The 27,658-nt window shown below is 35.6% G+C and overlaps 2 protein-coding genes and 1 pseudogene across 4 annotated transcripts; 1 reads left to right on the plus strand and 2 right to left on the minus strand.

Annotated features, from left to right (window-relative positions):
- Window positions 1–11,054: 11,054 nt before the first annotated feature.
- LOC137743204 (non-specific lipid-transfer protein 1 pseudogene) lies at window positions 11,055–11,654 on the minus strand (annotated as a pseudogene).
- Window positions 11,655–12,330: 676 nt separating this feature from the next.
- On the minus strand, window positions 12,331–15,832 carry LOC137742377 (uncharacterized). Its single transcript, XM_068482231.2, has 5 exons — window positions 14,217–15,832; window positions 13,421–13,968; window positions 13,004–13,191; window positions 12,759–12,825; window positions 12,331–12,614 (listed from the first exon to the last, which is right to left on the minus strand). Exons 1-5 carry the CDS (start codon window positions 15,577–15,579, stop codon window positions 12,576–12,578), a joined length of 2,205 nt encoding a protein of 734 aa, XP_068338332.2. The 5' UTR covers window positions 15,580–15,832; the 3' UTR covers window positions 12,331–12,575.
- A 1,271-nt stretch (window positions 15,833–17,103) lies between these two features.
- LOC137743340 (nardilysin-like) lies at window positions 17,104–25,751 on the plus strand. 3 transcript variants are annotated; one of them, XR_015953428.1, is made up of 19 exons: window positions 17,104–17,685; window positions 18,134–18,209; window positions 18,299–18,345; window positions 19,119–19,231; window positions 19,615–19,688; window positions 19,828–19,923; window positions 20,033–20,152; window positions 20,768–21,001; window positions 21,433–21,581; window positions 21,757–21,913; window positions 22,088–22,240; window positions 22,418–22,797; window positions 23,278–23,427; window positions 23,541–23,723; window positions 24,084–24,287; window positions 24,391–24,497; window positions 24,610–24,779; window positions 25,048–25,169; window positions 25,314–25,751. XR_015953428.1 is itself a non-coding variant. In XM_068483217.2 (19 exons), exons 1-19 carry the CDS (start codon window positions 17,359–17,361, stop codon window positions 25,555–25,557), a joined length of 3,090 nt encoding a protein of 1,029 aa, XP_068339318.2. In that variant the 5' UTR covers window positions 17,104–17,358; the 3' UTR covers window positions 25,558–25,751. The 3 variants fall into 3 exon arrangements, 2 of the variants coding, with proteins under 2 accessions (XP_068339318.2, XP_088536055.1); XM_068483217.2 differs by having other exon boundaries at window positions 24,626–24,779; XM_088679929.1 differs by having other exon boundaries at window positions 17,243–17,685; window positions 19,127–19,231; window positions 24,626–24,779.
- Window positions 25,752–27,658: the final 1,907 nt, after the last annotated feature.

Consider the following 27,658-nt stretch of genomic DNA (forward strand, 5'->3'; position numbering starts at 1 on the left):
ATATAATGACATAATTTTGTACATTAAAATTAAAAAGGATTACAAAATAGTTGTTTACCAAAGTTATTTATGAAATTTGTTATTACTGGCACTCCAATTATGTCATCCTGCACTATATTATTCATCCTCTTGCGAATAAATGGGGCGCAACGAATCCTCCGATTTCTCCACCGGGAGGAGGAGGAGAAGTTATAGTGCAGCAACGACAGTAGGGAATGTAAAGTCCACGGACTTTCTTAATTATGCAAGAACCACTTTGGCCGCATTCCTCTAGACAATAATTATCGCACGATGCCGGCTTGCATTTTTTAAGGTAATCACGGCAACATGGTATTTCCTGGCAACAGTCTTGATAAGCTTCACCTCGAAAAGCTGTAAAACATCAATTGAGCTCTGTTAGCTATACGATACATGGTTAATTTTATTGATTTATTGGTCAGTTTTATGTAGATTGGGACATATGAATTGAAACAGGATTAGGATCGAGAGGCATACATTGTTTTGACATACATTCTAACACACTTTCTTAGGTTCCACTAAAAATTATATTTTAAGGATCTGAATCATTTATTTTTTAGATATTTCTTCAAAGATCATTTCATAAAAAAAATCAACCGAATTCAAAACTATATGTCGAACTATATCCGTTCATTTTTTTCACTATAAATGAATGTTTTAATGGTTTTGGGTTTGTCTTTGCAAGGATGATCGGTAAATGATCGATAAATTGAAATAGACATTTGCATTTTTGAAAGAGATTACGGAATGAGCCCTAAAAAAATATGTCAAAATGTTTGTTAGAAAAATATGTATCCCGGATCCTGACCATATATATATGTTAATGAAAGAAGAAAGCTATAGCGTGAACCAACAAAGCTATAGCATTATACAGACCTGTGCATAAAGCATAGGTGACGATACAGAAAAGCACCAGCTCTTGTGCTATGGCCATCTTTTAATCTTCAGCAAATTTCTGTAGACTATTTCATGGTGTGTATCTAGGAAATCAATGCCCATTTAATTTAGAGGTTGAAGGTTAATTAACACTTTTGAACCATTAATTAGGATATGCTGCAAGGATTATTAATATTTCCTTTTCAGATCCGGCGTGATCGACAGTGAATTTATTGAAGACTCTTTATTCTTTATTTTTTATTTATTTTTTATTTTTATTTTTTAAGTTGAGACTCTTTAATCATTTTGTTAAAAACAAAAAGAAAAACAATAGTGGAATGTGGAGGACTTGATGATAGGCTTATTTTTAGCAATGACTCTTGTGCTCGTTACCAAATTTCATTTTATTTTTTGGAAAATTTTATTTGAACCCATATTTTGTATCTCAACATCCAATTTACTTTTTATATCCACATTGTATTTGATTTATCTATCATTTTCTATTTACACCCAACATTATTTCCGAAACCGTCCTTACTTATTAAAACTCAACTCAATCAAATTTCTTTTTACACCCAACTCAATATACTTAAAAATAAAAAATAAAACCCTAACCAGTCCATCATCTCCATGGAGCAAATCCCCTTCTCTCTTTCTCTCTCTTTAAAAAATCCTACCATCTTCCATGGTTGTCATTTTGCACCCCCATCTACTCCTCCGTAGTCATCCAAATCCCTTCCTCGTCATTTTCTTTATCATTTGACATCTCTAAATTTCTAGAGCACTAATTAACTTAATAATCTGTATGAGCGTCTGGTTAGAGTGTTTAATGAGTTTGGTATGTTTCAATTAAATGAGAATCTTCTAGCCTCTATATTCCTATAGAAAAATGGGTACGCCCATGATAACTTTTTGTCAAAACTGTGGATATTTATTAGATACAAAAGTTGTAGACAACAATTCACATTACATTGAACTGTGGCTAAAAAGTATATCACATTGGCATGTTTTATAGGTGAACTCATAGTTAAGCAGTTTTTATTGTGGAGCAAAACTTTGGGAATTGATCTAACTTGGATGTGTAATTGAGTTTGTGTATTTTAATGATTAAACTGATAAATATTTCGACCATATATGGATTTGATATCGTAGTATCTTTTAGCCTCTATATGCCACAAAAGTTGCAGAAAAAAAATTCACAATACATAGAACTGTGGTTAAAAAGTTTATCACCTTTGCACGTTTCATAGGTGAACTCATAGGTAAACAGTTTTATTGTTGACCAAAACTTCGGGAATTGATCTAACTTGAATGTATCATTGAGCTTATGCATTATAATGATTAAATTCATAAATATCTCGACCACATATGAATTTAATATCGTATTGTCTTTTAGCCTCTATATTGGTATCTATGGCAAATAAATGGGTACCTCCATGGGAAAATTTTATAGATCGATGAATATTTTCAATCTGGATATTTATTAGATACCAGAAATTATAAGTCTATTCGCGAAAATCTAAGTCAATGTCACATACAATATTTGTTGAGACATATTTAGGGAACTGTTATTAGCACTTAAAAAATCTCATTCTATACTCCGCATAAATGTATTTTTCCTTCTAATTATAGAAAGTTTGGAGTGCCAAATGAGATTTTTGAAGTGCTAATAACAATTTTCGGTATTTATACATTTTATTTTAGTTTGGAAGTCGACTTCCTTTTTTTTCTTTCTTTATCAAGTTAGGAGTATCACTGACTATGACCCTGTGCAACTAGTTGTTTATTCATTTTGAATAATCAACATTATTTCTTACAATGTCTTGGGCATATGAATAACAGAAAGAAAACGGTCATGATACAAGCTAAATAGTAGGAATACTAATTAGTAAACAACTTGTGCATGAAGGGACAAATGTGTAGGTTTCATGCATGACTTAGAATAGTATTTGTAAATGCATGATGTTTGCTTATAACCAAGTGGCATGAAGGGACAAATGTACATGTTTCATGCATGACTTGGAAGTCGGGAGATTTTGCATCCATTTGTTTTTGTTTTTAATATGTATATATTAAATTCTATTTTAATGGGATTAATCACCACCTCTAAGTTAAGATAATGCCTTTATTTATCGTTGTTAAGTGAGTTTAATTAAATTTTGAGATTGTGTTTATCCACTACATACATTTCGATTTTTTTTTTTTTTAGTCGAGCGATAGCATTAGTAAGTTAGATGTTAGATTATTTACCGATAGAATAACAGAAAGAAAACGGTCATGATACAAGCTAAATAGTAGGAATACTAATTAGTAAACAACTTGTGCATGAAGGGACAAATGTGTAGGTTTCATGCATGACTTAGAATAGTATTAGTAAATGCATGATGTTTGCTTATAACCAAGTGGCATGAAGGGACAAATGTGCATGTTTCATGCATGACTTGGAAGTCGGGAGATTTTGCATCCATTTGTTTTTGTTTTTAATATGTATATATTAAATTCTATTTTAATGGGATTAATCACCACCTCTAAGTTAAGATAATGCCTTTATTTATCGTTGTTAAGTGAGTTTAATTAAATTTTGAGATTGTGTTTATCCACTACATACATTTCAATTTTTTTTTCTTTTCAGTCGAGCGATAGCATTAGTAAGTTAGATGTTAGATTATTCACCGATAAAATTCAAACCCACGCCGTCATGCAAGAGCACAACACTTTTTCACCACTGTTGTAAAGGGCCACTTGCCAACAAGTTGATTGGCCTGTATGATTTTACTAATACTATTCCAAGTCATGCATGAAACATACACATTTGTCCCTTCATGCCACTTGGTTATAAGCAAACATCATGCACAAGTTGTTTACTAATTAGTACTACTCTTATTTAGCTTGTATCATGACCGTTTTCTTTCTGTTATTCATAACCCAAGACATTGCAAGAAATAATGTGAATTTTTAAAAACGAATCAACAACTAGTTGCATAGGATCACAGTCAGTGATACTCCCAACTTGATAAAGAAAGAAAAAAAAAAGGAAGTTGACTTCCAAACTAAAATAAAATGTATATAAATATAGAAAATTGTTATTAGCACTCCAAAAATCTCATTCGGTACTCCAAACTTTATATAATTAGGAAGAAAAATACACTTGTACAAAGTGTAGAATGAGATTTTTGGAGTGCTAATAACAATTCCCTAAATATATCTTAACAAATATTGTATGTCGCATTGACTTAGAATAGACTTATGATTTCTGGTATCTAATAAATATTCAGATTGAAAATTTTCATCAATCTACAAAATTTTCTCATGGAGGTACCCATTTTTTTGCCACAGATACCAATATACATGCTAAAAGACACTACGATATTAAATTCATATGCGGTCGAGATATTTATGAATTTAATCATTAAAATGCATAAGTTCAATGATACATTCAAGTTAGATCAATTCCCAAAGTTTTGGTCGACAATAAAACTGCTTACCTATGAGTTCACTTATAAAACGTGCAAAGGCGATATACTTTTTAACCACAGTTCTATGTATTGTGAAATTTTTTCTGCAACTTTTGTGGCATATAGAGGCTAAAAGATACTACGATATTAAATCCATATGTGGTTTAAATATTTATCAGTTTAATCATTAAAATGCATAAACTCAATTACACATCCAAGTTAGATCAATTCCCGAAGTTTTGCTGCACAATAAAAATTGCTTAGCTATGAGTTCGCCTTTAAACGTGCATAGGCGACATACTTTTTAGCCACAGTTCAATGTAATGTGAATTGTTGTCCGCAACTTTTGTATCTAATAAATATCCACGGTTTCGATAAAAAAAAAATTATCCACAGTTAAAAATATTCATTGATCTACCAAAAGTTATCATGGACATACTCATTTTTCTAGCACAGATCGGAATATAGAGTTTAGAAGATTCTCATTTAATTGAAACATACCAAACACATTAAACACTCTAACTAGAAGATCATTTAATTGAAAAGAAAAAGGAATCAATAGGTAAAAATTGAACCAATCAATTGAACACATACCAATTATCATGCTAATTAGTGCTCTAGAAATTTAGAGATGTCAAATGATGAAGAAAAGGAAGAGGAAGAGGTTTGGATGACTACGGAGGAGTAGATGGGGGTGCAGAATGACAACCATGGGAGATGGAATGATTTTTTAAGGAGAGAGAGAAGGGGTTTTGCTCCATGGAGATGATGGACTGATAGGGTTTTATTTTTTATTTTTAAGTAGATTGAGTGGTGTAAAAAGAAGTTTAATTGAATTGAGTTTTGATAAATAAGGGTGGTTTCGGAAATAACGTTGGGTGTAATTTCAACGGCCCGATAGGCTTGGTTAGGAGGATTCTCACCCTTTGCTCAGGAGAGGATCCTGATCCCAAACTTTATTCCTTTCTTTGGCCCTTTGAACTTTCATTTTACATTTCACATTGCCCCATTTCGTCAATTCCACAAGTGAGCATTAACTTTTCCTTACATGGGCTTTGGCCTAATATGACCTCATGAATTAGTTCATGTAGGCACAATGTAAGAAAAAGTTAACAATTCACTACAATGGTTAGACTAAATGGGTGCAATTTGAGACACAAAATGAAAGTTCATGAAAACAAAGTGGTACAGTTGCAAAAGTACGGGATAAAGTTTACCAATAATTCAAGGGGCATTTTGTTAAGTAAGCCCTACTTTGGCGGTATCCTTACAAAAAGTTAAAAACACAGAGGAGGCTGCGGCTTAGGCAGAGACTTTAGTAGAGAGTAAACTTTGTAAGGGCAAGGAGAGCCACACAGACATCACCAAGAGTGTTAATCCGGTCATAATTAATCCTGGGGATTCTTGCAGCTCCTTCCTGAATGCAACTGCAAGCAATCCTCTGGTCCATCGTCGTGTTTTGTGCAGCATTCAGCCGTTTTATGCCTTTACAGCAATCTAGAGGCACTGTGCCTCCAAACACTCCAAAGGGTATGCATGGAGTGAGAAAAACTACCACTTCACTACAAGTTATGGTGGCATTACTGACAGAAGCAGCCGTCACAAATAAGAATACTATTGTCAAAATGACTGAAAACCTGGGCACAGTCATAATCTCATCATGTGTTAGACATTATCTCATCATGTGTCGAATGATTCTAACTCAACTTGTTTATAATGTTCGTGTCATTTGATCTATTAGCATTCCTTATAAAATCCATGAGAGATATTGACAAACCCTAGAATTCTTATCAGATAAGCCAGAGAGAAAGAACGAAGCTTTTCCTTTACTAAAGAGTATCTTTTTACACAACAATAAGTCTGAGCAATCTCAGACTATATATGCCCACAATGATTAACAAGATATTCGTGTTGGTGTAAAAAATGGCTAATCCAACCAAATCTAACTGTGTTGGGTTTAAGTAGCTTTTCTATGTCGTGCAAAAATTGTGACCCTGAAAAATTAAGCATATCAAACTATATGTTGACAAGGGTGGCTTGGGAAAAAAAATAGGGTTTGATTGTCTGTTACCTATGAAGGTCATGGGGCTGCTGCTAGAAATTCAATTTTCCTTGTACCGATGGCTCAAGGAAAATATAGGAAGGAGATTTCAAATGGTATTGAGCTTCTTGTGGAAAAGGGTTCCATGAGGGATACTTAGTTGTACAAATGCCAAAAGAGTGGAAGATCAGATTTATGATCAGCGTAATGCCAATCATGGAAGATTATTGAGTGTGACAGAGGATATGTCCTTCTCTTTGTCTCTTGCATCACATAACTGTATGCTAGAGTCCCCCGTCAATTGTGCATGTTTCAACTAGGTTTTGAATTTTCCATGTCAAATTAATCCAAGATTCATGGCGTCACCAAAGCAAGGCTCCAATTTCTTCAAAGCACACTTGATTGACTGTTTGTTCGTTCCATTTGACTTGTTTGATTATGGGGCATCAAGATATAGGTCCAAAAAATTGACGTACTATTGGCTTTAGTCCAATTTTTTGAAATTTCTGATTTAGGTCCACTTAACTATTTTTTAAACCTATTTTACCCCTTGTTTTCAAATTTTGAATATTTAAACATTTGCAATCTACTAAACATTTAAAAAAACGTTTCAATTCTTTACCCTTTAATAAAATAAAATATTTTTATCATAGATTAAGTTTCAAAAGTATACAACCTAATTAAAAGGTACTAATACATAAATGTACATATACCTATAAGTAAGATATCAAACGAAGAAAATATATTTAATCAATAGGTAGATAAACGAACTGAAAGGTACAAATACACAATTTACCTACCTATAAGCAAGATAAATTACTATGTAATATAGGAAAACATATAGAAGCAATCTGTGATAGAGATAGATAATAAAAATAAAAATAAATATAATCTACCTATAATAGAGGTAGGTTATATAACAAAATCTTGTGATACAAGTAGATTAATATTGGCCATGAAATCAATTAATTTGAGTAAAAATACAACTCAAATGAAGATCCAATTTTGACCATGAAATTAACTAATTTGAACACAACAAGCAATTTGATGAAAGAAGCCAACCGACCTCCATTCTTTGATCAAACAGAATCAAATTTCATATATAGTGGAAGCCTGAGAAAAGAAGAGGAAAACTGAACAATGATAAAGAAGAAGAAGATTCGCAAGGCAAATGATAAATCCTAATTAAGAAGAAGGTTTTAGATAACAAACTAAAAAGAAATAATAGATAAATGAAGAAGAAATGAAGAGGCGTATCCTCACTTGTAGATATATAGGAAGTAATTTTATTCAACAATTATCCTATCATTAAGGGAATTTTATTCTTTAAACCTCAAATAGGTAAAACTTATCACAAATACTAATCCTAAAATCAAGGGATAATATTGATTACTTATAAGTAATTTTAGGAGTAAGTTGGTATGAAAATGAAAAAAAACTGACATGGAATATAATTGGACTTATCTCAAAAATGACTCACAAAATTGGATTCATATCAAGTTCCCCTTTGATTTGATTTGATTAATTGTGTTCTAACTTTTAAAGCATTTCTTATTGAAATTCTTAATGATGGAATTGGACATAAGTACATTGAGTTGAGAGACTTTCTTTACGATGCACTGAAAACTGCACTGTTATTAGAATGTTGTTCCTGAGTTGTACCTTGTAAAGAAAATCTCACTTATAAGTAGAGACTAATAACACTAAAATCATAGTGCTAAGCGGCCAACGAATGAAATACTTTGGATTCCAAACATTGGCGTAGAGTTTATTGAATTATAGATTTTAATTATGTACTTTTATTATTGATAACGGCATCACTTTGTATATCAAAATTGAAAAAGATGACAACATAGTTTTTTACCAAAGTTATTTATGAAATTATTATTAGCATTCCAATCATGTCATCCTGCACTATCTATCGGCACTGAAATGTTATTTATGCTCTGGCGAATAAACGGGGCGCGGAGAAAAAGATCCTTGGATTTCTCCACCGGGAGGAGGAGGAGGAGAAGGTATAGTGCAGCAACGACAGTGTGGAAGGTAAAGTCCACGGACTTCCTTAACTATGCAAGAACCACTTTGCCCGCATTCCTCTAGACAATAATAATCGCACGATGCCGTCTTGCATATTTTAAGTTGAAGGTAATCACGGCAACATGTTTCTTCGTGGCAACAGTCTTGTTCAGCTTCACCTCGAAAAGCTGTAAAACATGAATTGAGCTCCGTCAGCTATACGATATATGGTTAGTTTTATTGATTTATGGGTCAGTTTTATGTAGATCGGATTAGGACATATGCAATTGAAATACGATTAGGATTGAATGATACATTGTTTTGATACACTTTCTTACGACCCCTACACCCTGTCTTTTAGGTATTTTTTCATAGATTATCATTATAATAATCAGCCAAATCCAAAACTATACAATCGTTGGATTAAAGGCAATCACTTTGTGTTCCGAATCAGTCTGTTTTTTTCACTATAAATGAATGTCTTAATGGTTTTGCATTTATTTATTTTTTATTATTACACAAATGATCTAGAAATGATTGATAATTTAAAATACAAACATTCACATTCACATTCTTGAACAAAACTACAGAGTGAGCCCTAAGGAAATTTGTCAAAATGTTTGGTTGAAAAATATGTGTCCCCGATCATGACCATATAATATGTTAATGAAACCAACAAAGCTATCACATATAATATAAATTTACTCCACCATTTGATGAAAATAATTATGTATTACACAGACCTGTGCTTAAAGCATAGGTGACAATACAGAAAAGCACCAGCGCTCGTGCTATGGCCATCTTCTAATCTTCAGCTTTTTTTTGTGTACTATTTCACTTAACCAGCCATGATATATTAGCATGTATATATATGTGATGGCTATTGTGGAGGGAGAATGGTGTATATCTAGGAATTAATTCCCATTTAATTTAGAGATGATTTTGTTGAAGGTTAATTAGCACTTTTGAACTAGGGATATGCTAAGGATTATTAATATTTCCTTTTCAGATCAGGCGTGATCAACAGTGAATTTGTTGAAGACTCCTTAATTTTTATTTTTCTTTCAAAGTTAGGTTTTTTTTAAAAAAAAAAAAATAAATAAAGAAGGGTTCGAAACAATTACAATAATTTAAGAGAGAAAAGTGTTCGAACTTAGGATGAATGTATGAAAACCAAACACTCTATCCAATAATTTTTTTCAAAGTTGTGACTTTAATAATTTTGTAAAAAATATATATAAATCATCATTGCACTTTCGGGGTGTAAAGGATAGAAAGTAAGCTTATTTTTAGCAAGAATCCATGTACTCTCAGCAAGTCTCATTACCTTATCGAGAAAAATCGTCCATTCGATTGCATTGAAATCTAAGTCAATTCTTTTTCCAATTCTTAGTGTTTTTTTTTTCTACAAAAGGGGGATAAGTGGTGGCAAATTAAGATTATGCACCCCTTTCGAGTCTGGAAAGGCCATGGAAAATTTCACTCTACTCGTGGCCATAGTCAAGCAAACTCACCAGTCAAAACATTAAACTCGGGACTTCCTACATTTTTTTGTTTATTGGGGAGCCACAGTGTAATTGTTAATGTTTCAATTGGAACATACATGTTGCATGCTAAATACCAAATATATGCAATTTAATTACCTTTGCTTTTTATTGTTTTATTCAAGTTAATTTTCTTTTAGTATAACAGTTGTTGACCATATCTTTAAAATTAACTTTCCAAATTAAGTTTTTATACGACAAATTCAATGAATTTTTCTAACTATGTTTTTATTCCAAATTTATTTCAATTGACCGTTTGGACATGGCATTTAATTGTTTCTATTAATAACCTGTTGTTTTCTAATTGGTGAAAACAAAAATCCTTCAGTTACATAACATAGGTTAACAATTATATTAAATGCATAACGGTACAATCTTTTTCATTTAATTTGTTTCAACTTTGAAAATAAAATATCGATCTTGATTGACAGATGTACATAATTATGTACTTTACATTTTCGTTTCATTTATTTTACATCTAAATGAGGTGGACTTCGTAAGTTGAAAAGAATGAGAGAAGAAAGCTACCACGTGAAGTGAGAGAGGAATCACATGAAACATCTCCACGTTTGAGTAAAAATAATATTTACATTTCCCAAAATTATAAATGATATGTAAATATAATTTTCACAATTAAAACAAATGCAGAAGCAATAGAACAATGACGTCTATTATTGGCAATTCGAAAAAATTATCATCCACTTCAAACACGTAGAAACTTAACAAAGCGTCAATAACATCTCTTTTAAACAATATTATTTAAATAAACGTTTGTATAGTAAAATGAAAGAAAGAGTTTTTATTATCATAATTTGGATTACACACGATCCGTACGATCCGTACGATCCATTACCCATATTCAAATAATTAATTATTTGTTCGATCAAATAATTAATAATTGAATGCGACAAAATAAAGCATTGTGCTTTCAATAAGTGACCCTTCTTGTAGCTAGATTTTGAGGAATAGTCTTCCAGGAAGCTTGATTTCAAAGGCATTATTCAATTTACCCTGCAAATAAATTACATCCATGTATTGTTAGCATGCTAATTTCTAGTAAAATTCAGTAAAAAAAACGGGCATGTGTATAAATTAACACAAGGCTTACTCGGAGCAGTTAGTAGAGGGGTAAACTGTGTAGGGGCAAGGAGAACCACATCGATCCCCAAGCGTGTTAACTCGGTCATAATCTAACCCTGGAATCATTGCAGCCCCTTTTTGAATGCAGCTGCACGCAGTTCTTCGATCCTCCGCGGTGTTTTGTATATCATGCAGGCCTTTTATGCCGGCACAACAATCTGGCGGCACGTCTCCTCCAAACACTCCAAAGGGGATGCATGGAGTGAGTAATGTGACGACCTGACCACAAGTTACCGTTGCATTAACGGTGTAAGGAGCAGTCACAAGCATCGATAATAGCACCACCGTGAATGCCGCCCTAGACACCGCAGGTCTTTGCCATAGTTGCTAGATTGCAGTTAATACATTTTCTCCTTTAGGTTGTTTGGGCAGGAAACACACATGTTAATTGCCCTTATATACTGGAGAGCCTTGCAATCACGTGTGTGACAAAACGTTGTCTGATTATCTGTTAGCATTGGACATAAGGGGCTGCAGGAAAATTCAAATTTTCGTGCACCGAATGACCCACGGCCGGAAAATGAGTGCAGAAAAATACAAAGGGTCCTGATCGAGTGAGATCATGTCGACAAATGGGTTCCGGGAGGAACTTGAGTAGGGAAAATGGCCGAGACTGTGTTTTAGAAATGCATGCCAAGGGACAAAGAGAGATGGGACACTTTCCACAAAAATGAAGCTTCCGTATCTCTTCCTCTACTCGGCAATATCCCGGTGTCACCAACGCAAGGTTGGAATTACAGCACGGTACTGTCAGGCTGATAAAACAGTCGAGGCAGTGTCAGCTTTCGGAACTACCTCTACTGTTTTTGTTGTATCTGAAATTACTTGATTTCCTTGTTCTTTCCTTCTGACTTTTCTGATGGAAGAAGAAGAGTGGGTATGTCCTGGCAAGAAAATTCAAAACGATGATAGCCCGACTTCGATTTCATCGAGTTCTAAATTCTAATTCATCATATGCATTTTTCTTTCTTTGGCTTTGGCAATTATTTCTCAGAGTTTTTCTATTTAAACACCACCTCATATCTACGACTCCTTGATATAAATCGTACATACTGGAACAAAAATAAAGTTTTAAAGAGTTAAGTGGCGAAATTTGAACTCCCGAAGTAAAGTGAGATAGAAATTGATTTAATGGGACGCAAAACCGAGCACAATGAACTTCTAGGATTAATATAGCCGACCCCACTTAGTGGAGCAAGACTTTGTTTTTATTGGTATATTTACACCAAGGAGCAGAAGATTTAGGTCAAGCCACATAATGTTTCAATATCAAACACGTGAGTCAAACCTAAAATCTCTCATTTACAAGTGAAAAAAAAATACCACTAGACTATCGTACATTAGTACTAGTTGATAAAAGGACACTACAAAAAACATCTTTCATCCACATCCTGTAGTTGTACAAATATGTAAAAAGTTAATGTACACGTCCGATAAGGTACCAGATGACCAAAATACAACCGAGCAGACTATTCACAGGCGCCGCTACCCTTCCATGTTTCTCCACTTGTCCTTTAGATCAACCTGGAAGGACATGGTGACCCCAAAAGTCTTAGACACAATATTGACTGATGAAGTAGAGACATTTCAGATGAATAGAAAAACTTGTTTACGGAATGTACTCATGAATAGGTGAAAGTCATTGAATATATTACGAAACATGGGTACCTCAGTTCTCTCTTCGAATATATCGCGGTAGCTATTCAAGATAAGTTTCCAGTTCCCTTTTCCATACCTTAATGAAAACGACCAAAACAGTGAGACTCAGAAGCATACATAATGTTCAAAACTATTATTAGATCCTACTTATCCAGTCAATAGAAGCATGATAGGTAGAGCACGTTGTAATCATGAAATTTAGAGGGGGAAAACAGGGAAACAAAAAAGAGGCCAGAGAGAAGAATGCAACTTACTTCTGTACACCAGTCCTTAAGGTTTCTTCTTCCAATAAGCTCCATCTTTTAACTTTTCTTCTCTTAGTCAATCTGATATTCCCGTACTTCTTCAATGGAGAAACAGCAGTCCTCTTTGGGCTCGGAAGGTGAAGCCTGCCTGCATCTTTCTTTGTTCCTTCTTGTGACGTATCTATTGAGTCCTCCCACTGAAAAAACAATTTTCAACATGGAGTACAAATTTATACAACCAGAACCACAAAATTGCAGGAGGGAATAAACCATAATACAAACTGAATAAAATAACTAACAGCAGAGAAACTCATGGATTCAGTAAAACGTTTACGAGGAATTAGTTATGTTCCCCTTGCCAAAGATAAAAGCAAATCAGGTCTCACACTCGAATAAAATGAAAAAAAACAGCGTGAACATAAATACCTCAAAAGTACGGGCAGTACTATTACGTTCCATCAAGCTAGGACGAGCAACATTATTCTGATTATTGAGAGAAGCATTTCTAAGATTGGCAGCATCAGTTTGAACAGACTCAGTGCCCCCCTGGTCAACAGACGGATTTGGTACATCATTTTCTATTCCACTAGATTGAGGATCATTCTGATGTCTGGATGGCAGATTTCCGACATTATCATTATTAGATTGAACAGGCCCAGCACCCTTCTCAATAGATGGATTATCTGCACCTATATCTTTTCCATTGACATGATTTGCAGATCTCACTGCCAAACCAGATCTTACGGTCTCAGACACTCTTAATGCATCTGGAAGTGGATCAGTCACTACTTCTTGGAGCTCCGAAATACTGGTTTTAAGTGCTTCTTGTGCCTTGTTAACTTCAGGGGAAGAAGGGGAACCAAATGTTCTATTTGGTACCTCTGTGCTTGAATCTTCAGCATCCCCAATCCTAATTGGTCCTCTAGTGCGTCTATGAGCAAGGTGCTTGTGTCTAGGCACAGCACTCTGATTTTCTACAAGAAATTAAAAAAAAAAAAAAAAAACAGAAATATAATAATTCGAAACTGAAGTCTGCAATAACTATATTATGCACGAGTTGGCAAGTTGTATATTTGGCAACGCTAAACAACCCAGAACAAGATCATGCACTTAAAAGAACAACAGATGACAGATAATACAATACAAAGCACTCTCTCACCATCCACGCACATAAGTTAATGTCACTAAGATTACCTTAATTTCTGCTAATGAAAAAAAGTACCTTTATCTTTCGTGGTATGGTCAATACTGAGATCCAGTTCCCCATTCGCACTAGGCGAGCTCCCTGCCCGAACTTCTTTCAATGGGACTGCAACTGATATAGGACCTAATTCAGACTCATCAACTAAATTTGTCTCATTCAATGGTTGCTCTTCCAATGCAGACTGACTGCCCACATTAGATCCATTAGTAGTTTGTGCCTGCCTTTGTGACCGAACACCCTCATTAGTCCCATTAACAGTTTGTGATTCTGGCTCGGACCTATCAATCAGACTAGCTCCACTCATCATTTGTGCTTCCAATTCAGAGTCACCAGTCACATTAGCCTCCTTCCTAGTTTGCTCCTCCAATTGATCCCCGTCACCCACATTAGTCCCATTAACCATTTGCTCCTCCAATTCAGATCCATCACCCGCATCAGTCCCATTCTCCATTTGCACCTCCATATCAGACCGACCACCCACAGTAGTCTCATTCTCCGTTTCAGCCTCTAAATCCAACCCACGCACCCCCACGTTTGCCTGGTTTGCCATTTGAGCATCCAATTCAGACCCACCATCACCACCCACGTTAGCCCTATTCGCCATTTGATTCTCCAATTCAGACACACCTGCCCCCACACTATCCCCATTCGCCATTTGTACATCCAATTCAGGCCCGTCACCCGCATAAGCCCCCTTCTTCTTTTGCCCCTCCACTTCAGACCCACAACCAACATTAGCCTCATTGGCCACTGTAATCTGATCAGCTTCCAAGTCAGCAACTTCCTTGGGCACATTCAATCTAATAGCCCAAGTAATAAACGGAGGTCCCAACAACGCCAAAGCTGCTTTCACATAAACTGCAAGCAATCTCAGCGCATCATTCCTCGTGTTCATCCTCGACAGCTTCTTCGACACTCTCAAATCCCAGACCCCTGCCTCGACCTCATCCATTCGATGCCTCAACTCCGCCGATACCAGCTGGCTCCTCCCAGACCTTTCCAAAACCCCAACCCTCCCTCTCCAAATGCGATCCACGGCCTCCAAGTACTTCCCACTAGGCTTTCCCATAAAACCCACCAAGAACTTGACCGTACACTCAGTGGCCACGGCGCAGTAGGCGGCTTTCATGGATTCCGTGGTGGAAATGCCTTCTCTGATATCCAAATCCTCAATCGTTTCAAGCGTTTCGAGGATCGATTCGGAGACCGAAGCTTCGTATACCTCGCACTCGATGGTTCGGAGGAGCACCGTCTTCTTCAAGCGATAGTCTTGGTCGGAGAAGGGTGCGACTGCGAGGACCCTCTTGGCAATGCAATCCTTCTCGCGGTCTCGGAGAAGGAGCTCGATGACCCATCGCGAAACGTCGACGTCTGAGTCCATTGAACAAGGCAATCGTAACCCTAATTCTGCGAGAAGGGAAGAAAAATGAATGTCAGAGACTGAAAAGTGAAGGTCTTGAAGCACGCTGCCTTTGCTTATTTGGGAAGTTAGGGTTTTTTCGATGCAATAATTGGGAGCGACAGAAAAACGTTAGGGATTGGAATTTTTGAAAGGGGTGAGAGTTGATCATCGAAACGACGAACGTGAACGTCCTAAACCTTTGAATTTGGGGCCATTTGTGATGATGCTAGACGAATTTTACTGTCTATAATCTGCTTGGTTTTTCTGTATCATGTGTGGGCCAAGACACTGTAAATTAGGCCTCGGATTTGGGCTTAAAATTTGGACCTTTAACTTAGCTTGGGCTTCATTCATGGTCTTTCTTTTTTCTTTTCTTCTTTCAATTATCTTAAGGAAATTGTTATTGGCATTCCAAAAATCTTATTCTACACTCCATACTTTCTATATTTGGAAAGAAAAATACACTTGTGAAGAGTGTAGAATGAGATTTTTGGAGTACCAATAACACTTCCCTTATCTTAATATGCAAATTATTTTTAGCACTACAAAATAGTAGGGGTGGGTTGGAAAAACCGAAAATCGAAAAAAATCGAACCAAATACCAAACTGAAACCAAAAAAATCCGAACCAAACTGAAAGTTATTGGTTTGGTTTCGGTGATTCAAAAACCAAACCAAACATAACCGAATTAAATATAATTAAGTTTATTTATTTATTTTATATTTGAGTGTTTATATTCCAAGCCAAATTTAAGTTTAGACCCAAGTTTTAAGCTTTTGTTTTAGACTAACCATTAACACATAATCCAAGTCCTTTTTTTTTTCTCCCTACCCAACCCTCTTCTTTCTTCCATTTTTTTCTCCCCATCTGACCCTTTGCTTTCTTCCTTTTTTTTCTCCCCACCCGACCTCTCTACATCTTCTTTCTCTTTCTCTTTTTTTCTTCCTTTACTTTCTATGAAATGAAAAAACTGTAAGTAAAGTTGTAGAGCATAGGCCAATTTTCAAATTAAAAAAAAAAATTAGGTTTTATAAAAAAAAGGAACCGAACTGAAACCGAGCCGAATTTTAACCGAACCAAATAAAATTGAACCGAACCGAAATTTCGATTTTGGCAAAAAAAGGAACAGATTGAAACCTAACCCACCCCTACAAAATAGTTATGCTAGGGTTTTGTTTATAAAAAAGAAAAAGAAAAAAACAGCTCGTGGTTGCGCTACATAATTTTTTTTTTTTTTCAGAGTTGGAAAGATTTACAGAGACATCGAGTGACAATAAAATATCCTATTATCATGAAATCTAATTTTCAATCATGACCATACATTCGATTTCACATACGAAATAGTTTTAATCAATAATGTAAGAATATCTCCACCAATCATGATAATAAGATGGCCATTTGTCTCCTTACATGAACTAATAATAGTGATTTGAAAATTTCGTACGCACAAATAACCGATATCATTAGCCACTTAAATAAATAATTAGTATCTCAATGCAAAGTGACCACATGCTGACTTATCCAACTTACCAAAATTGCAATTCAAAAACCCTAGGGAATGTGTGACGGAATAACATAAAGTACCTTGAAGCACCCACATGAAAGGAATAAATTCCACCCCCGTCCCGAGTTGAGATCGTGCTCTTCCTCCTCCAAGCTGCTCCAAGACCCCGACTGAGTGTCAAGACCCATAGCAGTGGAGAGAACTCGGAGAGCTTCCTTCAGCCGACTCCGTACTCTCTCCCTCTCTCTCCGACAATGGCTCGCTGCACTTTCAAATCGGACGATATCATAATAAAGTCCCCGAATGACAGACGATTATACAGGTTAATCGAGCTCGAGAACGGCCTCTCTGCATTGCTCGTTCACGATCCTGAGATTTACCCAGAAGGGCCGCCGGAGAACTCCAAGTACGTCGAGCACAGCGAAGCTGAAGAGGAAGAAGAAGATGATGATATGGACGACGGGGATGGAGAGGAAGGGGAAGACAGTGAAGGAGAGGACGATGACGATGAAGATGAAGAAGCGGAAGGCAGAGATGGTGAACTGAAGAAGGGGAAGGGAGGAGATTCTCAGACTAAGAAAGTTGGTATTTCGATTTACATTGAAATTGTGAAATTGCCCATCTCGCATTCAAGTTTATTCGATTTAATTTGATTGAAAAGTGAAAACCCAGTTGGAGAAACTTGATGAAATCGGTTTTACAATGTTAACAAATTGATTTTAGGTTGAAAAACAATATGAATTTTTGGTTGAATGATTGATTCCAGATTATAGTAACTTCAAGTTTTGAACTTTTACTTGGTTACTGCTTCAAGATTCCACCATCATTGTTTTTTCTGATAATCTTTAGCTATCGACCATTGGTACCTTCGTACTAATTTCATTTAAAATAATGATGAAGCTTTGATAGTATAATTCCAAGTACTGAGAATGGCACTGGTCTTTATTCTACTCTAATGATTGGGATGATGTTTACTCAGCCCGGTTAGCAGAACTTGATTTATGTGAAGATGTTTGGTCGTATTTGCAGGCAGCAGCAGCGATGTGCGTTGGAATAGGAAGCTTCTCCGACCCTTTTGAAGCACAGGGGCTTGCGCATTTTCTAGGTTTGTGTTACACATGCTTACATGCTTCATAAAAGGATGTACTTTTGAATGTTGAGGCATGCATTACTGACATGTCGAATGTTTTGCAGAACACATGCTCTTCATGGGGAGTACAGAGTTTCCAGATGAAAATGAGGTCAGTTTGTACTTGGAGTATTCTTTTCAGTTTTTAGGTGCCAATTATCTTCGTTTTTTTTTTCGCAAGTCACTTCGAGATGCACATGATCCTTTGTGCTATGCACCATAAATGAGGTGTACTGACTGTGTATGGAAATAGTTACGCCGCATGAATTTTCCCTCAATACAGATTGCTAGATGTAATCTCACTATTTATATTTACTCGTCCTTAAGCAACATCATGAGCCTGCTTAGTTCTGTTTCTTATATAAAATTATAAAAAATAAAAAAAAGCATCACCAGCATGCTTGTTCTATGTATATGTGAGTGGGAGGACTTGTTTGTTCTTTTGCTGCCCACCTGCTCGCAGATGGGTCAGGCTGTATGGAACAACTAATTCAGCCTATGATTGTGTCATTTGTGAAAGGTTGCTCCTTTGTGACCGAAAGGTCACAGGTTCAAGTCGTGGAAACAGCCTCCTTGCGTAGTAAGGGTAAGCGGTTGCGTAACGTTCCCTGGCCCCCGACTCTCGCAAAGCGGGGAAGTCTTGTTGGCTTGGGGTCGCCCTTTGACTTAAACCTTATAGGAATCGATGCCATTTCAGATTTATTATAGAAATTGTTTATGGTAGTTTTTATCTTCTTTTCTGCTTATTGTTTAATTGTAAAACAGATATTTAAAAGTAATCTGTTCTACTTGCTACAACATTTATTAAAATTTCACTCAAGTTAAATAGGAGAAGTCTGTATGCCTTTGTTTGTGGCCACTCGTTTTGACTCTTCTCTTTGCTAGTATGATAGTTACTTGTCCAAGCATGGAGGTTCATCAAATGCATACACAGAAGCAGAGCATACCTGCTACCATTTTGAAGTGAAGCCGGAGTTTCTTAAGGGTGCCTTGAGAAGGTAAACTCTGAGCTCTTCATGCTTTGAATATTATATATGCATGCTAGTGATGTTACTTACGGGGTGCAGTGCACAACCATATAAAAAATGTTGGAATGGAACTATGGGGGTGAGGTTTTCAGATTCATAAGGTCCAGCAATATGTTCCTTTTGGTTCCTCAATATCTGGCTCGCCATAGTTGTTTCACTGGATAAAAAATATTTATAAATAGTTTTTAAATTAATATGCCCTGTATAGCGTTCTGTGTTCGATATGTTCCAATTGCAATACATTTAGTTAATAGGATGTACTTGGCCCTTAGTATAGAATACTCTAGTTATATTTTTCTCTTTCAAAATTTAGAAACCTGGTTTGTATTCATTAGGGCTCTTTATTTTGTCAGATTTTCCCAGTTCTTTGTTTCACCTCTAATGAAAATTGAAGCGATGGAGCGAGAGGTACAAGCTATAGATTCAGGTGCGTGCATGTCTTACCTACGGTTCTTGATTTCCACGTTTCTTAAAAAGTATCCAAGCTTTTTGCTTACAGTATTGCTCAGTGCAAATTTTCTAATGCTGAATGGTATTTCTTTGTTGTTAATCAAAATGGAATGCAGAATTTAACCAGGTTCTGCAGAATGATTCTTGCCGCCTTGAACAAATTCAGTGTCATACATCCGCACCTGGTCACCCATTTAATAGGTTCTCTTGGGGTAAAACTTCAATCCATTGTACAATCTTACTCTTCTCTCTCTCTCTCTCTCTCTCTCTCTCTCTCTCTCTCTCTCTCTCTCTTACAATTTTTTTATGTTTGCTTGAAAGGAAATAAGAAGAGCTTGGTTGATGCTATGGAAAATGGGATCAACTTGCGAGAACAAATACTAAAATTGTACAAGGATTATTACCATGGTGGACTAATGAAGCTAGTTGTCATTGGTGGAGGTGAATATACTCCTTTCCTTTCCTTTTTTCTTCTGCTCTTTGTTCTTTTTTCTTCTACTGTTTTTTTTTTTTTGGGGAATGAATGTTAGTTAAAACCTATCAATTTTGTATCTTGCACAACACAGGGCATGCTTGAATGGAAATAATGAAACATTTTCAATTTGACTTGGTGGATTTCAATCACATTACTTATCTACTTAGGGTTTCTGTTCTGTAGATGATTGTTCTTTGAACTGGTAGAGTTTGATACTGGTGTTCACTATTAGTCTATTACACATTGGAATTTCGTCATTCATAGTGCTTTATTGGTGATACAGCTGTTTTGGCAATATTTATTGGCAAAAATTTTTTATTAGCGGTGAAGATGCAATTATTGTTGGTATCAGTCTTTAAATGGTGTGGTTGTGCCATAAAGCTCATTTTCTAGGATCTCAATCCTGCATTTACTAGAATGATGTTTAGCTGGTAGTTTGATTTCTGTATCAAATAAAAAACTATTCCTGTGATCCTGTCCAATCATTTATGTGTACAATTAACCAACCAAATAGAATATTTTTATTCTGCTTATATATCAGATATATTTCATGCTAATTATAATAGTTCTGATTGCTGCAGAATCTCTTGATGTACTTGAGGATTGGGTTGTGGAATTGTATGGTAATGTCAAGAAAGGCCCCCAAGTAAAACTGGAGTTCAAGGCAGAAGGTCCTATCTGGAAAGTTGGCAAACTATACAGGCTAGAGGCTGTTAGAGATGTTAACATACTCAACCTTATGTGGACATTTCCATGTCTTCATCAAGACTATTTGAAGAAACCGGAAGATTATTTAGCTCATCTACTTGGGCATGGTAATCTGATTCATTATTACTTAATTTGATGTTGATTATTATTCCTCTGCAGAGAACAAAAATTTCTTTAGCAGGAAAAAAAAAATGTTAAAAGTTTAGAATTGTTAGTTTTCAATTTTTTTAGTACAAGCAGCAGTTACAATTTCCTAGAGTAGACGTCACTTGAAACTTTGATACTAAGATATAGTTTTATTTTATTTGAGCGGAGCTTAAATCCTTCAGTTCCTTCTGTCACTTTGCGTCTTACTGATAATTTTTCACCTTGGAAAGGTATCTGTCAGAGTCATTGCTTTTCTGCATTAGATTTTGTTGCTTTTGCATTTCATATACATTGCATGTTATTTATTATATCTCACAATGGGTTGTCTGTTTGGCCACCTATGCCATGATTATGACCTTAAATTCTGAGAACTAAATTATGGGGTTTTCAGAGGGCCGGGGAAGTTTGCATTTTTACCTCAAAACCAGAGGGTGGGCAACATCTTTGTCTGCTGGTGTTGGGGACGAGGGGATGCACCGATCTTCTGTGGCTTATGTCTTCCGCATGTCCATACACCTCACTGACTCTGGATTGGAAAAGGTAGCATCTCAAGTTTATCCTTGTAGAGAATCTTTTGGTAGAAGATAAATTTTCACAGATTCATAGTTTAATATGTTCTACATGCGCAGTTACTGTAAGCATCAGTAACTGTGGAGCAAAGTTTGCTTTTTTCTTTATTACTTCTCATTTGCTATATGTGATGCTTATCTTGCAGATTTTCGAAATAATTTGCTATGTCTACCAGTACATTAAGTTACTGCGTCAAGTGTCTCCACAAGAATGGATATTTAGGGAACTTCAAGATATTGGGAATATGGATTTTAGATTCGCAGAGGAGCAGCCCCAAGATGATTATGCTGCAGAACTTGCAGGTTTTCTTTTGTTAGCAAAATTGTACATCTTTCCTTGGTCATGTTTTACCTAACTGAAAGTATCCCTACTCCATAAAAGATTCTTTATGATATCTATATTCTGTGTTTTTCTTAGCCAAAAGGATATCCCCAAATTCATGACCTGTTTATTATTGTAAAATCTTATTGTTGCAGAAAATTTACTACTGTATCCAGCAGAGAACGTTATTTATGGGGACTATGTGTACAAGATTTGGGACGCGGAACTGATAAAATATGTTCTTGGTTTCTTCACGCCAGAAAACATGAGGGTTGATGTGGTATCAAAGTCCTCAATTAAGTCGGAAGGTAAATCGCATATGCCCTTTTATGTAAAAAAAAAGAAAGTAGAAGAAAAACCTAGAAAAAAAGTGTTGTTTCCACCTTGCAGTATTTATGAGTACGAACATAACAATAATTTTTATTTGTCCCATTCTATATGTGTTATAATATTGATGTAAGCTCTATTTTCTCGAACTGTTTCAGATTTCCAGTGCGAGCCTTGGTTTGGGTCACATTATACTGAGGAAGATATATCTCCATCCTTGATGGATTTGTGGAAGAATCCCCAAGAAATTGATGACTCATTGTATCTACCTTCAAAGAATGAGTTCATTCCTAGTGATTTTTCGATCCGCTCTGATAACTTATGCCTTGATCCTGCAAATATATCTTATCCAAGATGTATAATTGATGAACCATTGATGAAGTTCTGGTACAAGCTCGATGATTCATTTAAATTTCCACGGGCAAATACATACTTCCGCATCAATCTGAAGGGTGGATATGCTAATCTGAAGAGTTGTGTTTTGACTGAACTATATATTCTCCTTCTTAAGGATGCGCTGAATGAGATTGTTTATCAGGTTCATGTCTTGTCCTTTATAACTAATTATTTTGTGCTTCAATTTAGATAGCTGATAACTCTTATGTACTTGAATACATTTTAGGGAACACTTGTTCCATTAAGTTTATTTAGAATATCTCTGCAGTCTCTGTCCAAGTTTGTTCTGTAGAGGGACTTGGATGTTATAGTGGCTTACGATACAGACTAGAAAACCGGTATAATTATTGTCCAAACAAAATATATTCAGTTAACTTTTCATTATGTAAATCGGAAACTACAAATGGTAATTCTTATCCATAATGCCCTCATTTTAATATTCTCAATGTATAGTAATTCGGTTGTAAAAATATTAACTTATGCTGCCAGTGTAGTTATTTAGTTGATGCTGTATTTCACGAATATAGGTCCTTTTTATCCTCAGTGACATGCCCAACTTATTTTTTTCATTTAAAACATGCATCTAAAATCTGTACTGAGCACCTTTTTCCTCTGTGTGCAGGCCACTGTTGCCAAGCTGGAAACTTCTGTATCTATGTTCAGTGACAAACTGGAGCTGAAGGTCTATGGTTTTAATGATAAACTTCCAGCTCTCTTGTCAAAAGTTTTGGAAACAGCCAAAAGTTTCATGCCGACTGATGATCGTTTTAAGGTATGTGTGTTGCCTTTCGTTTCCATCACTCCACTCTATGTCTGGTTTTAGTTTAATTTTGCATGCCCTGTTGTTTCTTTTGGCTTGTCCATTGCTAATTCACACTTTAACAGGATGTTAAAGAAGATATGAAGCGAACGTTAAAGAACACCAATATGAAGCCTCTGAGTCACTCATCATACTTAAGGCTGCAAGTTCTGTGTCAAACATTTTATGATGCAGATGAGAAGTTGCATGTTTTGAATGCATTGTCTATTTCTGATTTGAAGTCATTCATTCCCGAGCTCTGTTCCCAGGTACAATACGCACAAATATGTATATTTGTTATAGGTTACTGCTGTCGGTTCATGAAACTCAAGTTCTCAACATCATCCTCCAGCCAGGTCTATTTTCATGAGAAATTCATGCGGTTCAGGCTTCTTGGCCTCTTATTCTTCACTGTAATATGTAACTTGATAAGTGGAGAGTGGTATGTTCTGGTGAGAGAATTGGAGAGTGGCTGCCAAATGTGAACCCAATAGTTAATTTTGACTGTTTTTAAAATAAAAAAAAATTTAACATTTGCTTTTAGATTTATTTAATTTTTTATCAAGTCTCTTAGAATTAGTTTAATTCAGGCATTTGCTTTCATCTTACCCTCTCCTCAATATGTGCAGCTATACATTGAGGGCCTTTGCCATGGAAATTTGTTAGAAGAAGAAGCAATTACCCTGTCAAATATATTTAAATTGACTTTTACCGTACCACCACTGCCTATCGAATTGAGGCATAAAGAGCATGTTATTTGTCTTCCTCCTGGTGCTAACCTGATTAGAGATTCCAATGTGAAGAATAAGTCGGAAACGAACTCTGTGATTGAGGTAACTCAAAATGGATACATTTTCGAGTGGTTTCCCTATATGAAGATGTACTTTCCTTGTCTTGTGTTGATATTCTTCTCTTGGTTGTGGTTTCATATTGCAGCTGTATTTTCAAATTGAGCAAGAAGCAGGGATTGAGTCAATCAGATTGAAATCCTTGATAGATCTTTTCGATGAAATTGTGGAGGAACCACTTTTCAATCAACTAAGGTGATTTTATTTGAGGCTGGTGCTTTTACTTACATACTGGCTAGCAAAAGAATCTGGGATCTGATAATAATTTTTTCTAATATATTTGAATCTATATTCATATAATTGTTAGCTATTTCTGGGAACAGGACGAAGGAGCAGCTTGGATATGTTGTCCAGTGTAGCCCACGGGTAACATACCGTGTACTTGGCTTTTGTTTCTGTGTTCAATCGTCTGAGTACGACCCAATCTACTTACAAGGGAGAGTTGATAACTTTATAGAAGGTCTGCAAGAATTGTTGGTAAGCGGTCAAGTTTCCCTCTTATTTCAATGCTCTGCTCGTTTAAGCATCTCATAAGCTTTATAACTATCGTGCTATGCTAAGCTGACGTGCTTATGCGATTTTGCAATTTGAGGTTCCCTATTGTTAAATATATAAGGAAATTCTTGTTTGTGGAAAACTTTGCTTGGATCTGACCTCATGTTATTTCTACTTCGATGAGTTGAGTTAAATGATTATTGTTTCTGCATTGCAATTTCAGTTACTGACAATACGTTGACATTTGCAGGACGGGCTTGATGATGAATCATTTGAGAATTATAAAAATGGACTACTTGCTAAGCTATTGGAGAAAGACCCGTCCCTCACATATGAAACCAATAGATTTTGGAATCAGATTATCGATCAAAGGTGCTGTTGTCCTCTTTGGTTTGTCCAGATTGTAATTTCCAAAGATTGGATTCAAACATCATTCTGTTAAACAGATTTGTGCCTTTAAACTTTCTAATTGTTGTGATTCGATGCTCATTCTAACTCAATACATGTTGATCACAGGTATATGTTCGACCTGTCAAAACGAGAAGCAGAAGAACTCAGCAGTATTCACAAGAAGGACGTTATCAACTGGTACAAAATGTATTTGCAACAATCATCTCCCAAGTGTCGTAGACTAGCGATCCGTGTTTGGGGTTGCAACACTAACCCGAAAGAGGCGGAAGCACAACCGAAATCTATCCAAGCCATCGAAGACCCTGCAACATTTAAGAAGTCATCTAAGTTCTATCCTAGCCTTTCTTGAAAATATGAACCAGCTTTGATTTCTTGATTAAATTGATCCATTAGAAACACTGAAGGCCTCAGTTTTGACTAGTTGTAGGTGGATTGTATGATCACCTGGAAGAGCAAAGTTAAAATTACAAACATTTAACGGAAAATTGGGATTATAGATGTAAAATTACATTCATTTGAATAGAGTGAAATTTGTGATGCCAATCATTTCTTGCTCTGATTCTTCGATCCTTGACCACGAAGCATTCCTACAAGTCCAGGTTCGACAGAAAAAGCCATTGCGCGGATTTGTGTTTGGGGTTTGCGACACTGACCCGAAAGAGGTTGAAGCGTATTACAGTGCGTGATTGATTTGAAATATCGTTAATGTGACAATTCCAGATGCAAGGAAGTTTCTCGGCTTCTAAACATGTAACCAACATAAGAGGTCCAAATCATAAATAAGATGACGCTACATAAATCTCTGAGGATTTGTATTGGGTTCAAATTTCCAAATTTTGGTTTGAAATGCACATGGTAGGGTTTTGGGTTATTTGATTGAGATGCATCTAGGAGCTTGTTAATTTGTAGGGTCCTTGCTGAGCTCTGATTAAGACCATTTTCTTAATTTTCCCAATCAAAATCTGATGTGAAGGTCTATTCTCTTTCCAAGAAACTCAATACAAGTCCTTGTCAAGGGCACTTTCAGAGACCCCTAACTAACTGTAATATATAGATAATTTAATCCCTATGCTCCCTTGTCGATATTTCACAAATCATGTTCCACCCGAAATTTGATCAAGAATTATGATTGAAAATGACAAAAAATTAAGAATTAAAAAAGGAAAAAAAAGAGTTTTGTGGCTCAAACCTTTTCAAATTCCTGCTGTTTTGCTAGATTCGTTATATGGTGTTACGAGGCTAATGAAAACCCATGACATTTGTTGTGTTGGAGTAGAAGATCTTTAGAATAAGATCAAAATACATTACATTCATGTAATTAAATTACATGTTTTGTCGGACGACATTAATGATTGATAAAGCGTAAATAAAAAGTGACACTTAAAAATGTTCTACTATCAAAATATGAAGCATGCGATCTTGTTAAAGGAATGTTCTGTTTATTAGTATTATCAAGTGACAATAACAACCCAGCTCAAGTTTTTTCGATCTCATGTTTTAAAAGATCTCTTGATGCATACACTTAGGAAAAGAAAGTGCACAACTAAAGACTTCAAGAATAAAGATCCTTTTACTCATTGGAAGACTACATTTGATGTACAAGGTGGCATACAGGTTGGTTAGATTGGGTTTAACTTTAACTAATTTGGTAGTTTGGTTTGAGGAACTCCTGATGTAATTTTAGATTTTCTCGTTGAAGATAGTAATAATTTATAATCTATAATGTTGGGAACGCTCTTCTTCTCTTTGTTCGGGTTGAAATCTCTAGCAAGGTTTTTATCGAGGCTCACTGTTTGCACCATATCCTCAATGTTGCACGTATTCAATTTTTCTATTAATGAATATCGTATCTTTGCTAAATAAGAATAAAGATCCTAAGACAATCTATAAAGATCCTATTTAAGACAATCCTTAACAAAACATACACAATGATCTGCAGTAAAGATTGCAAGTCCTTCCTTCCGGATTGCTACAAAATTTAATTAAAACCCTAAAATCTCAACTCAAATATTCCCTTCACGCGTGGACAAGAATTACATTGAAGGCAAGGGAACAGTATGGGTTTTGACGTGGGGACAAAACGGTGGTTTAAGATGCTTCCTCAAACTTCATTTCTTGCAGATTACAAAAAATACGTTATATATTGTCGTAACTGCTGGCATGGGATATACAATATTTTTAACTTTTAGGTTTATGAATATATCAAAGATTGAGGAAAAAGTTATGCATGCATGCATGATCGCTAAAGGCCGAAAACACAGAACTTTGCATGTGCTTCTAAGATTGCAGACCGACATGTATATGATATATCTCCAACTTTTCAGACTCACTTTATTTCTAATAACTAATTAAATAATAGCTTTATCTATGTTTTGTTGACATACAATAATTTGATCATGCAAATCCAAATGAGTTAACCGCAGTGAAAACCGAAAGCACCAACAAATGTA

The sequence above is a fragment of the Pyrus communis genome, chromosome 11, assembly GCF_041283825.1.
Source record: "Pyrus communis isolate YQ-2024b chromosome 11, ASM4128382v1, whole genome shotgun sequence".
Taxonomy (NCBI): Eukaryota; Viridiplantae; Streptophyta; class Magnoliopsida; order Rosales; family Rosaceae; genus Pyrus; species Pyrus communis.

Coding starts and splice junctions, on each gene's coding strand:
- LOC137742377 (XM_068482231.2), bottom strand. CDS start 15,579: ATGGACTCAGACGTCGACGTTTCGCGATGGGTCATCGAGCTCCTTCTC. Junction 13,969..14,216: donor CCATACCACGAAAGATAAAG/GTACTTTTTTTC, acceptor AATTTCTTGTAG/AAAATCAGAGTGCTGTGCCT. Junction 13,192..13,420: donor GTACTGCCCGTACTTTTGAG/GTATTTATGTTC, acceptor TTGTTTTTTCAG/TGGGAGGACTCAATAGATAC.
- LOC137743340 (XM_068483217.2), top strand. CDS start 17,359: ATGGCTCGCTGCACTTTCAAATCGGACGATATCATAATAAAGTCCCCG. Junction 23,428..23,540: donor CGACTGATGATCGTTTTAAG/GTATGTGTGTTG, acceptor ACACTTTAACAG/GATGTTAAAGAAGATATGAA. Junction 25,170..25,313: donor AATCAGATTATCGATCAAAG/GTGCTGTTGTCC, acceptor TGTTGATCACAG/GTATATGTTCGACCTGTCAA.